At 38.8% G+C, this 13,736-nt stretch overlaps 1 protein-coding gene across 2 annotated transcripts in view; it reads right to left on the bottom strand.

Moving 5' to 3' along the window:
- Positions 1 to 13,736, bottom strand: part of myo1ea (myosin IEa) — a 137,484-nt gene that overhangs the window by 44,456 nt on the left and 79,292 nt on the right. For both annotated transcript variants that reach the window (XM_022665166.2, XM_022665167.2), the window contains exons 8-11: positions 12,268 to 12,402; positions 10,101 to 10,233; positions 1,810 to 2,006; positions 568 to 648 (exon numbers count right to left, since the gene is read on the bottom strand). In XM_022665166.2, the coding sequence (XP_022520887.2) occupies positions 568 to 648; positions 1,810 to 2,006; positions 10,101 to 10,233; positions 12,268 to 12,402 (546 nt within the window). The remainder of the gene's footprint in view (positions 1 to 567; positions 649 to 1,809; positions 2,007 to 10,100; positions 10,234 to 12,267; positions 12,403 to 13,736) is intronic.

Genomic DNA, 13,736 nt, shown 5'->3' with positions numbered 1-13,736 from the left:
ATTTAACCATGTTAAAAATGTGTTAAAAAAGTACTGTTAAATTATATATATCCCTCAACACACAGAATCTGCAGGACTTCTTCCACCACGCAACTAATTATAATAATAATAATAATAATAATAATAATAATAATAATAACAACATCACAAATGTGCAAACAGCACAAATGCCAGCAGCAGTGTGCCAACTGCAGGCAATGCCTAAACAGCAAAATCTCTGGCAGGCAATTGGATTGGACACAATGACTTTAATGAATAGGTTTAAAAGCGCTCTTTCATCCTATCATTTGTAAACCAAGCGGAGCCTCCAGATTAATAACCCCGAGTGCCAAACAAGCACATAATCAGATTAGCAGCACTCATTAAGACCATTACTTGTCTGAAGAAAAGGATTCAGTCTATCCGGAACCAATCCAGACAATTAAAGATTACTCCTCCCAGCTTAAACTACATTACATAACAACAGGCTGAGGATATTACATTACTGCTGAAACAAATCAACTTTCTGAATATTAATACACTGGATAATTTATAAAGTACATAAAATGAGAATGCAGAAAAACCTACCTGAAAAATCTCAAACCCATAAATATCCAGCACACCGATATTCAGCTCCTGATGATCCTTCACCATGGCTTTATTGATCGACTGGCAAAAGAAAATAATTATTAATTAATTAATGTTCACTTATTGAATAAGTAAAGAATTTTTTTAAAGATAAATGGATAAATGGATGGACAGGAAGACAGGGATTGACCGAGAGATGGATGAATAAATGGAAAGAGAGAAACAAAAAGACATACTGCCAGGTGGACAGATGACCACAGAAAGATAGACAGACATAGGGAGATTCATGGATAGACAGACAGACAGACAAAGAGATGGGCAGGTGGGTACCGGTAGATAAATAGATAGAGAGAGCTATCAGACAGATGAATTGACAGATACTATGTGGATGGCCAGATCAACAGATAAACAAATTGACAATATAAAATACAGACAGACAGACAGATATATGTATGGGCCGGTAGATGGATTGATGAGTGGGTGAACAAACAGATGGACATATAGATAGATTGACAGGCAGACAGATATATGGACGGATGGGTAGATGGGTGGATACATAGATGGACTGATAGACAGACAGATAGATGCATAGGTAATTATATAGGTGGATGGATGGACAAACAGGCAGACAGACAAAGAAAAACATTAAGACAGATATAGACAAATATATAGATATAGACAAATATCTATATAAATATATATAGACAAAGATATAGACAGCATAGACAAAATTACGTCTTGTATATCAGTTATGTAATAGATTTAATCTCTATTAATGTACAGCTCTGGAAAAAAATAGACTTAACACTTAAAAATTTACCAAATTAAAAACCTCAATATAATCAATAAGAAGATGGATGATCACAAGCCATCACACCAAGCTGAACTGCTTGAATTCTTGCACCAGGAGTGGAATAAAGTTATCCAAAAGCAGTGTGTAAGACTGGTGGAGGAGAACATGCCAAGATGCATGAAAACTTAAAACTCTTATAACTAAAAATGGGTTCTTTTTATTATTTAAGGTCTGAAAGCAATTTGGGAGAAATGTTGTCTGTAGTTTATATAATAAAACAACAATGTTGATTTTACTCAAACATGAACCTATAAATAGCAAAATCAGAGAAACTGATTCAGAAACTGAAGTGGTCTGTTTATTTTTCCAGAGCTGTAAATATGATATAAGTGAGTTAAATATGTTAAACATGTACTGTAATGTAAAGAACTCAGCTCAGTAGCACACACCTCTACTAGAAAGTCAAAGACGCGAGCGTGCAGAGCTTTGGAGAGAGCGTCCCGCGTGAAACACGCCTGCTCCACGTTCAGGGTCACGTCTATAGACTCCGACTTCCCTCCCCATCGGCCGTCCATCTTACGACTGGTCAGTTTCTCTTTCAGTCGAGCCTGGTCGATACCCAGCAGGAAGGCGGGGAAGGCCAGGACTGTGAGGAGAAGAGAGAGATTGTTAATATTATGGAAAATATATGGCAAATTAGCAAATCACTGGACCTGATTTCACTGGCCTTATTTTTAGCCCAGTCCTTTTATAGACAGAGATGAAATTTTCCATTACAGTTCAGAGAGTAAGGTGGAGCAAGCGTTTAAAACCCAGCAGTGTCACTAAACCACAACAAAGACTCGCCTCTAACTACACTGAGGCACACACTGTCCCTGAACCTGTCTCTGAGGCATCCCTCCCATCTCATCACTGACTCACTGAGACACACACTCCATCAGGCCCTCAGAGCTCATGGGAACAGAGAGTGTGGCTGTAGCTGTAGGTCCAGAACAGAGAGGAACAGTAATACTTCTGCTTCTGTACCTCTGATTCTGTCATTTTGTTATTTTGTCTTGGCCATCCATCCACCCACCCATCTGTCTGTGTCTGTCTGTCAGTCAATCAGTCAATCCATCGGTCTCACTCTCTGTCTGTCTGCATATCCATACATTTTCCCACCTGTCTGTCTTTCTCTTCATTTTTGTGTCTATGGAAAGATCTACCTACCTGTCTGCCTATCCAGTCATACCAACCCATCCATTCATCAGTCCCTCTGTCAGTTAGTCTGTATATCCAGCAGCCATCTACTTATCCATCTGTGTGCCGAACTATCCATGCATCCATCCATCCTTCCATCTATTTATCTGTCTGCCTGCCTGTATATTCATCGATAAAGCATGTCTGTCTATTCATTTATCTACCCACCCATTTATCTACTGTATCTGTCTCTTGCTTAATCTGTCTAACAATCATTCCCTCTGTCTTTCAATTCATATCTCTTTCTGTCTGTATATCCATCCATCCATCCATCCATCCATCTACTTATCAATCTGTCTCAATTTTAGTCTGTATCTGTCTATATATCCTTCCCCTTGTCTATCTATCTATCTATCTATCTATCTATCTATCTATCTATCTATCTATCTATCTATCTATCTATCTATCTATCTATCTATCTATCTATCTATCTATCTATCTATCTATCTATATATCTATATATATATATATATATATATATATATATATATATATATATATATATATATATACAGTGAGTCCAAGAAGTATTTGATCCCTTGCTGATTTTCTTTGTTTGCCCACTAATAAAGACACTATCCTTCTGCACTTTTAATGGTAGATATATTCTAACATGGAGAGACAGAATATCAAGACAAAAATCCAGAATATAATTTTAAAGAATATATCTTAATTAATTTGTATTTCAATGAGGAAAATAATATTTGATCCCTCTTGCCAAACACACTCAATACTTAGTGGCAAAGCCTTTGTTTGCAAGCACAGCGGTGAGACGTTTGTTGTAGTTAACTACAAGTTTAGCACACACACCAGGGGGAATTTTGGCCCACTCTTCTTTGCAGATCCTCTCTAAATCATGAAGGTTGGTGGGCTGTCGCTTGGCAACTCTGACCTTCAGCTCCCTCCATAGATTTTCGATCGGATTGAGGTCTGGCGACTGGCTGGGCCACTCCATGACCTTAATGTGATTTTTCTTGAGCCAATCCTTTGTTGCCTTTGCTGTATGTTTAGGGTCGTTATCATGTTGGAAGACCCAACCACGGCCCATTTTCAGATCCCTGGCAGAGGGGAGGAGGTTGTCCCTCAGGATTGTGCGGTACATGGCTCCATCCATCTTCCCAGTGATGCGGTGAAGTAGCCCTGTACCCTTGGCAGAGAAACACCCCCAAAACATTATGCTTCCACCTCCATGCTTGACGGTGGGCACAGTGTTCTTGGGGTCATAGGCAGCATTTTTCTTCCTCCACACATGGCGGGTGGAGTTGAGGCCAAAAAGTTCAATTTTGGTCTCGTCTGACCACAAAACCTTCTCCCAATAACTTGGTTCATCTTTCAAATGATCATTGGCATACTTGAGGCGCGCCTCCACATGTGCTCTCTTCAGCAGGGGTACCTTTCGGGCACTGCAGGATGTGAATCCATTGTTGCGCAAAGTGTTGCCAATTGTTTCCTTGCAAACTGTGGTCCCAGCTGCCTTCAGGTCATTTGCTAACTCCTGCCGAGTGGTTGCAGGACGATTTCTGACCGTTCTCAGCATCATTGCCACCCCACGAGGCGCAATCTTCTTTGGAGCACCGGGCCGAGGTCTGTTGATTGTCATGTTATACTCTTTAAACTTTCTGATAATTGCACCAATAGTTGTTACTTTCACATCCAACACCTTACTAATCTTTTTGTAGCCCATTCCAGCTTTGTGAAGGTCAACAATTCTGACTCTGAGGTCCTGTGACAGCTCTTTGGTTTTACCCATGTTGGAGACTTGAAATCTGTGTGATCTGTCTGATTCTGTGGACAGGTGTTTTTCACACAAGTGATTAGTGAGAACAGGTGGCTTCAGGTCACGTAACAAGTTGATTGGGAGTGTCTAACTGGTCTGTAAAAGCCAGAACTGCTAATGAATACTAAGGGATCAAATACTTATTTCACTCCATGAAATACAAATCAATTAATATATATTCCTTAGATTTATTTTCTGGATTTTCTTTTTAATATTCTGTCTCTCCATGTAAGAATACATCTACCATTAAAAGTTTAGAATGATCATGTCTTTATTAGTGGCCCACTAATAAAGACATGATCATTCTATACATTTAATGGTAGATGTATTCTTACATGGAGAATCCATGTCCAATCAACTTGTTACGTGACCTGAAGCCACCTGTTCTCACTAATCACTTGTGTGAAAAACACCTGTCCACAGAATCAGACAGATCACACAGATTTCAAGTCTCCAACATGGGTAAAACCAAAGAGCTGTCACAGGACCTCAGAGTCAGAATTGTTGACCTTCACATATATATATATATATATATATATATATATACTCCTGAGACCTGGACATATACCTGACATTTTTTACTTTCTCCTAGTTATTTGGGGTTGCTAGGACCTAAGAAGTATAAAAACTAAACTTTGTCCTTGTACAGAAAGTCATTTTTGGGAAAAAAACAAAACAAAAAACCAGTGTCCTCATGTGGGGACGGTGGTTTATTTTAACATTTAAAAAAGGACTTTCCCTTTCCATTTGGGATCAGAAGGACAAAATTAGTGCAACAACTACATGTTAGCTTTCTACAAAAATAAAATAAACTAATTTCAAAAATAAAAGTGGAGGATAATTTTTACCTGGCCCCTGTTTCTGTCTGGAATGGCTGTAAAAACCTTCGACTGGGCTTCCCGCCAATTGGTTTTCAACCAGTTTAGTGTAATGTTGTCATGTTGTGACCACTAGATGGTACAGGCACTGTCTCTATATGAGGCCAAATGGTCAATGATTTAAACAATTAAGTATCTTGGTGCAAAGAAGAGAAATGTGATGTCCCAATATGAGGACACTGGGTCTCAAGAGGATATATATATATGTCTGTCTATCCATCCATCTACATATCACTCAATTTGTCTATTTCTCTGTCAGTCTGTCTATCCATCATTCCATCATCTTTTAATTTGTCTGTTTATGTGTCTGTCTGTCTGCTTGTCCATCAGTCTGTAAATCCATCTGTCTGTCTGCCTATTCAGCTATTTTTCTATAGGAATCTGATCAGATTTAAATGCTCTGCCAGGGAATACCCCTGTTGACTCAATGTAATGTCCTGGCTCCGCCCCACAGTGCACCCTGATCACATTCATGTCTCTTTATGTCTTGTTATCCTCTGTGAGTGTATGTATAACCCCTCTGTGTGTCTCTCTCTCATTGTTGGGTCTTTCTTTTGTTCTTGTTTCCGGTCTCCAGTTTCCCGAGTCTTGTTCCTGTGCGTTTATTTGTTTGTGCTCGGTTCTTGTTCTTTTTCACACGGCTCATGTTTATTGTTTCCCTGCATCCCCTCGTCTTTGTGTTGAGCCGACATCAGCACACCTCAGACTCTCGCTTTGTTACAGTGCAGTCAGTACCAGGGCTCCATTATCAGAGCTCAGGGAGCTCAAAACCAAAACGGGAAATAAACTGTGTTTTTATATAATACCTAAACATCTTTATCAGCTTCAGAACAGAAATGCAGCACAGTTAATGCTATAAATATTGTACTTTTAAACCTTTAAACTCTTAAACCTTTGCACTCTTAAACCTGGCACCTTTTAAATGATTTCTCAACTGAGCTCTGATTGGTCAGCCTGATTTTAATACAACCATATAACTCCAAAATCAGTGATGTCATACTGTAATTTTATTCTACCACCTCAGTCCACATACTTCTCTCACTTCAGATGCTGCTTTAAATGCCTGAGTACAGCTGTCCATGAGGGCGTGCATGATTTGTATATACAGCAGTGGAGTAAAAGTGAATTATTCTCCTAAACTTAAGGTAGTGATGAGGTGTAAATAATTTCCAGTAATAAACAGCCCTCAAATTACTGTTTTTTTTTTACACCATAAGGTGCACCGTCAAGCACATAAGGACACTGTCAATGAACGTCTATTTTCTGGTTTATTTTCATACATAAGGCTCATTTTAAGAGACACTATAAGGAACTTTTAATTCAGCAAGTCTTGTCGCTGAGTGGGGGTGGGGGGTAGCTAACTAAGTTAAGTAAAGATAAGCTAAGTAAACAAAACTGTAATAAAAAGACTTTCTTTTAAAGTCAAACGAGCGCTGAATGTTAATCTACTCAGATTTCTCTCTTGAAAACTGTTTATTTGGGTGAGTAGTAAACATTAGAGGTTAGATCGGGCCCAAAAAAATCCGACCTGACCCAGCCCAAGCCCGTGCACGTTCTGCCCAAGCCCGACCCGACCCGCCCCATAAACTGTCTGTTTCGGGCTGTTTGAATGAGCGAAATATGATCAGAATTATGTTAATTAACACTGTAACATAGAAGCATAGAACTATTATTTAATTTAAATGATTTTTAAGAACAGCTACACACAGTGCTGCAAGTCAAACACAGAGGAGTTCATGTGCGAGAGAGAGAGAGAGAGAGAGAGAGAGAGAGAGAGAGAGAGATGGAGTGATTTCTGGTATGAGCTACTCACAGGTAAAGGTTCTCACATACTGTATCTCCTGTTTCTCTTTTTTCTCCTCGTGCTCATATTCTAGTCCCATACATAATTCTGCAGCTCCCTCTGTGTTTTCTGTCGTATTTTGCGGCGCGAGCGCTTACAACTAACACAGCGGACCGCAAGGTGCCGCCACGCTGCCGCTGTTGTGCCGAATCCGACTCCCTGCTGAATCCGACTCTCGCTTCGCAGACAGAATCGACACAACACCCCCCGCTGTAGAACTGCGGGAGTGAAAACAGTGCTTATAAATAAATTAGTTCTTTTACTTTCAGTTTTCGTTATTTGGTTCGTTTTCGTTAATAATAATAATTGGTTCCTAAGCAACATTGTGATTATCACACCAGAGCTTTATTTAAAAATAAAAATATAATTTAAAAACAGATGCCTACATCTCAGACTATTTTCTGGAGCCCGACCCGACCCGGCCCGAGGAATGTGGTGGTAAATCTCGGCCCGAACCGACCCGATTTCGGGTCGGGCCTCGGGTCAGGTCGGGTTCGGGCAGAGAATCTAAGCTCTAGTAAACGTCCAGACTACAGTCCGATATGCTCACCTCTGAATAGTGAAAGAGCTAGCATGGTTAGTGGGTAATGCTAATGCTGCTCCAGCAGTGCTAGCAAGGGTTAGCAGCAGGCTACAGGGCGATAATACTCACCTCTGAATGGGGAAATATCAGTTAGCGGCTAATGCTACTCCTGAAGAACTAAATTGAAACTCTTTTATATTGCTACCTATCAGCGGACTGGCTTTACTGATCCTTAAAATTCATACATAAGGCGCGCTGGATTATAAGGCACATTTACAGTGCAAAAAATACAGTGCATTTTTACGTAAAATAATGTTTAATCATAACCGGGTGATGCAATACATATCATAATACAAGGTTTACAATTTGTAATATTTTGTGATGTAATGTAATATGTTTTTTTTTTATTTATTTGAGTAAAACTTTCATAGTATTAAACACACACCAATGTATGCATGAAATCTAAGCAATATAAAAGTTTACTCTTTACTCTTTGTTATCTAGTCTGACACAAATCTTTACATGTTAAAATGTTTAATTCATTAAAAATCAAATCTCTATTTTGGAGAATTTAAATGTTATGTTTCACAAAACATAACATTGCAATACTACTAAATATCATATACCACTACTAATAAATAATGGTATAACTACTTTCAGCAACTCCTTTAAAATGTTTTTTTATAATCCTCTCTTTATCTACCATACCAACAACCGAGGCTGAGTGATTTAACATCAGCTGGCTGAGTGAATGTGTGAAAGACATTGGCAGCAGGGAGGAAGTGGTCCTGGTTGGAGGGGGACGGGATGGGGGTGGGGGTTCAGGAAACAAACAGATTAGGCTGTTAGCAGCGCAGCGTCTGCTCCCAGCACAGCGGAGCTTTGTACCAGCACGGCCAGCCTCGGCTCAAATCATTAGTCTGGGATAGAGGGATGATAGAGAGGTGAAAAGCAGGGAGAGAGCCAGAGAAAAACAGACCAGCTCAGGGTGGACCGGAGAGAGAGAGAGAGAGAGAGAAGTGGAAGGGTGGACTGAAGCAACAGGAAGTTCCACATTTCTTGGTGCAATTTTAGTCTGTGACGTAACTGAGCCAGACGCAGAAACGCAGCTTCATTTTCTGGGTTAATTCAGCGTGGCCAAGCCCGCCTGGCTGCAGCCCTGCGTTAACACAATGAACATCTAGCCGAAAGAGAGAGAAGGAGAGAGAGAGAGAGAGAGAGAGAGGGAACGGGAAAAAAGGCCAACAGAGGAAAACAGAGCAGACAGGCTGAAAAAAACAGTGTTCCCTCCACTGAGGGCAGCTGAGGACACTGGAGAAAACCCAGAAGAGCCGCAGTGTGAAGTCGCCTCACACTTCCACAGAGAGACCATGATGATCGACGATAGTGCTGCGGTCACTAATAGAAATCACACAGCTTTTAGTTCTGACCACACAATCTGATTGGTTGAAAGGTGCTAGATCTGATATATGCTTTTATATCATCTTCAGTAACAACAAAAGTTGCTTTACCTTAACCTACCAGAACAACTCTTTTGGTGAAAGAAAGCAAAATGGGTTCTATGGAGTACTTGAAATTGTTTATTTTACTTTTAACAAAAGTAGAATCTTCTTTATGCTAAAGGAATATTTAAAGAACCATGTGCAATAGTTTTTTCTTGTATCTAAAGAACAAATCAAATTTCTTATTCTAAAGCTTTTTTGGGTCGGCATGGTTTATATACGTAGAATTATTGGCTTTACTCCCTCGAAGGACTGTATCACTTCTTCTTGATTACCAACTGAAGTGTAATAAACATTAAGGGGTCATTAAGGATTATATTTTCTGTAGTAGCTCATAACACGATCAGAATGTATCATCAGATATTAAGAAAACATTCTAAGGTTAAACAACGTTCAGTCAGCAGAGCTCCAGCCAGTATTTTCTTATTTGAACTGTGCGATATTTGAAACGGAATGGTAATCTGTGTGTGGGTTTTAGCCTCCGAATCTGCCTACCGCCATTCCCCCAGTCCCATTTCCACACCCTGGTTTGCCAGGTATAAACAGTAGCATGCAAACATTATACTGCAACCATGGAAACAGGCAAGCTGACCATTTTTTCTGACAAACAGGTAATCACTGTGCTTCATTAAAGTTTGCAAACCATACATGGGTTTCCACCACCACTAGTGTAGAAGAGATGGTCCTTTTGGACACTGAAACATATATATTCACTGATCAGCTACAGAGTAATGTATGTACACGTGATGTATGTTCTTTATCTGTTATTAGTGGATTCCTTGTATGTTTTTTTGTAAAGCTGACCTATGGGCACATCCATCATAGCATCAGAAATATATTAGTCTACAGAGAGAGAGAGAGACAGGGAGAGAGAGAGAGAGATGTGTGTGTGTGTGTGAATACATATATATATAAGAACTGGTTCTGGTAACTTCACATCACATATATTTAACACTTTATTAGATAAATGTTACTCACACTCCTCGCTCTCCACCGCTGCGTAGTTTCCAGCCTCTCTGAAGCTGATGTTGCCCAGGTGAAGAACTCCAGCCACAATCTGCAGCACCATGGTGCGGTCCTCCCTTGAGATGCCAATCACATCCATAGCATGCTACAAAGAGAGGGAGAGAGAGAGAGAGAGAGAGAGAGAGAGAGGGAGAGTTTACACTGTGTAGTCACACACCACTGCTGTTTCCCAGCCCATGTCCTCTAATTACTCCTGCTGTGACTTCAGTGGTAAACAAAAACAGGTGCCTACTGCATAGTGGAAACAGAAAGAGCATGAGGGAGGAACGGGGTCAACAATGGAAAAGAAAGAAAGAAAGGAAGAAAGAAAGAAAGAAAGAAAGAAAGAAAGAAAGAAAAACTAACAGGAAATTAAGAAGGATAACTAATAAGGATAACTAAGCTAGCTAGTAACAAAGCTAGTGAAAAAAAGAAAGAAAGGTATCAAAAACACTGCAAAGAACTAAATCTTAGCAAGTGAAATGTTCTAAATTTAAGGCAATAAATCTTATGTTCTTCTCTGATAAGACTTTTTCTCTTACTAAGCATTGTGTGTAAGTGTTATATAGTTTTGCTTATTTTAGGGATAATTATCTTAATCATTCTTACTTACAGTCATATGAAAAAGTTTGGGCACCCCTATTAATCTTAATCATTTTTAGTTGTAAATATTTGGGTGTTTGCAACAGCCATTTCAGTTTGATATATCTAATAACTGATGGACACAGTAATATTTCAGGATTGAATGAGCTTTATTGTACTAACAGAAAATGTGCAATATGCATTAAACCAAAATGAAACCAAAATTTTAGCCATTTCTGCAAGCACGCCACAAACAGAGTCGCCTGAGGTGTGCTTTTGCTATGTTGCTTTTGCATACCTCGGGCGACTCTGTTTGTGGCGTGCTTGCAGAAATGGCTTCTTTCTTTGAGGTTAACAAACCAATTTTGTGCTTCAGTAAGTCAGTAAAAAGTAGTTAAGAGTATTCAAATCAATAAAATGATAAGGGTGCCCATACTTTTGCACCGGTCAAATTTTGGTTTAATGCATATTGCACATTTTCTGTTAGTACAATAAACCTCATTTCAATCCTGAAACATTACTGTGTTCATCAGTTATTAGATATATCAAACTGAAATGGCTGTTACAAACACCCAAATATTTACAACTAAAAATGATTAAGATTAATAGGGGTGCCCAAACTTTTTCATATGACTGTAGAATTTGTACCTTATTTTAAGTCATTTGAACTCAAAATAAGCACAATCAAGCAGCAATCAAGTTATTCTGATTCTTGTGTCCAAAAACTATGACATAAAAAAACTGTGTCATAGGCACGAGCCGAAGGCTGTGATGTTATTCGTGATAACACACGACCTCAAGTGTTCTATTGCTTTTATCAACAGTTTTTTTACAAAATGAATTAAGAAAATAAATCAAAGAACTTTAAGAAATTCAGTTTGAATATGCTTTAATATGGACTGTGCCTTCCGCCAAAAAGTAGTTCCACCACAACTGTGATAGAACTGAAACTTAACTACAAAACAGTGTATAGTTCATACAGACTAACACCACTAAAGTTAGCTTGAAATCAAAATTGGGAATAAGTGAAGATGGTAACGTTAGGAGCGTGAAATAACGCTAATACTCTCCTCTCCTGCTCCGTGGAGTCGTCTTCAGGTGAAAGCTGCACATTTTTGAGCATTTCTGTTTGTTTTGCTGGTTGGTGTTGGTTTTAGCTAACCGGCTGGACTGTGGTTAGGTTAGCGTAGCTTGCTTTAGCTCAGCATTAGCTTAGCTTAGCTTAGTCTATCCTGGCTGGTTAGCGTTCTGGCTGTCAGATGGCAGTAACCGAGTGATTTTCTTTCCCTTTTTTCCACAAAAGACGAGTCAGCGCTGTGGGCGAGCGTGCCGTGGCTGAGCGCTAGCCTGTGCTAAGCTAACGCTGCTGCGGGTGTCCTGTGTGTATACGCCTTACTCAGCAACGCGTCGGCGGAGTGATACAAGTTTAGAGTGAGAAGGCCGTGATGTTGTCACATATATCAGCATGGCTAGAACACTTCTCAACCAATCAGATTGTGAGGTCGGAACTAACTGTTGTATATAGAGAGATAAACAGCGCTCAGTCTGAGTCACTCACCAGAGTTTCCTGGAAGTCGCTCTTGTCGTTGATATCGTCCACCTTGTAGGATCCGGACTGGTTGAGGTAGGAGTAATAGTCCAGGCTGGTGATTCCAAGACTGCTCTTCTGATCTCCACTCGCCCCCTCTATCAACTGCACACAACAATTAGGTTACAATTAGATACTTAACAATCAATTAATCTCTCTAAATTGCCTGATTATTGAGATCAATTTATGTTAATGTTTATAATCATATATTATTTAGTTGCTAATTAGTTGCTAAGTACTGAAACAGCTTCCTAAACACTAATCCTAATCACTGTACATTTAATGCAATGAACTCATGATCCAGGAGTACTGTTTCCATTCATGTTCTTCCAGAATATCTCAAATATTTTTTATTTTTCTCAAGCATACACCCATATTCTATACAGTTCTAATTTTTATTTACTGTTTTACACTGCCTTTCTCCATCAGTGTTGTTCCAGAATGTTCTTTTCCACTCACATTTTCTAGATTGAGCCAGAATGCTCACCTCTATTCAGATTATCACTAGTGTTCTCAGTATTCATGTAATTCTAGAATATTTACCTGGATTTACATGGTTTTTGTTGTTTTTTATTTACACAGATATCACACATTTCTGGACTGTTCTATCATACTCATACTCATGGGTGCCCAAATTTATGCATCTGCCTAATTTAGTTTAAATAATTATTTAAACTATTTATTATTAACACACTTTCTGTAAAGCCTATAAACTTAATTTCACTTCTCAAATATCACTGGGTTCGTCTGATATATGATATATTTAACTAAAATTTCGGATTCAAACAACCAATGATTTATAAAGGAAAATCTTAAAAAAATTATCAGGGGTGCCTAATTTTTTTTTAATTTCACTGTAGTTTAAGAATGTTCTCCTCCATTCGCTCTTCTAAAACATGTTCGCACATATCACACTTTTCTACAAAGTTATTTATTACTCAAGCTGTATTTACTATTTTTCCCCTCTTTTGACACTGTTCTATAATTCTCTAAGATCATCTCTTTTATTCATATGGTTTCAAAACCTTCACTCCATTCACACTGGTCAAGAAATCCTACACATAGCATTCTTCTACAGCTCTGGAAAAAAATAAGAGACCACTTAAGTTTCTGAATCAGTTTCTCTGATTTTGCTATTTATAGGTTAATGTTTGAATAACATGAACATTGTTGTTTTATTCTATAAACTACAGACAACATTTCTTCCAAATTCCAAATAAAATTATTGTGATTAGGAGCATTGATTTGCAAAAAATGAGAAATGGCTGAAATAACAAAAAATATGCAGAGCTTTCAGACTTCAGATTCATATTTATACAGTTCAGAAATCAATGTTTGGTGGAATAATCCTGGTTTTTAATCACAGTTTTCATGCATCTTGGCATGTTCTCCTCCACCAGTCTTACACACTGCTTTTGTATAACTGTATGTCACTCCTG

Source organism: Astyanax mexicanus, chromosome 23 (genome assembly GCF_023375975.1).
Source record: "Astyanax mexicanus isolate ESR-SI-001 chromosome 23, AstMex3_surface, whole genome shotgun sequence".
Classification (NCBI taxonomy): Eukaryota; Metazoa; Chordata; class Actinopteri; order Characiformes; family Acestrorhamphidae; genus Astyanax; species Astyanax mexicanus.
Note: the sequence above shows the minus strand (reverse complement) of the source record. Positions and strands in the feature narration are given on the sequence as shown.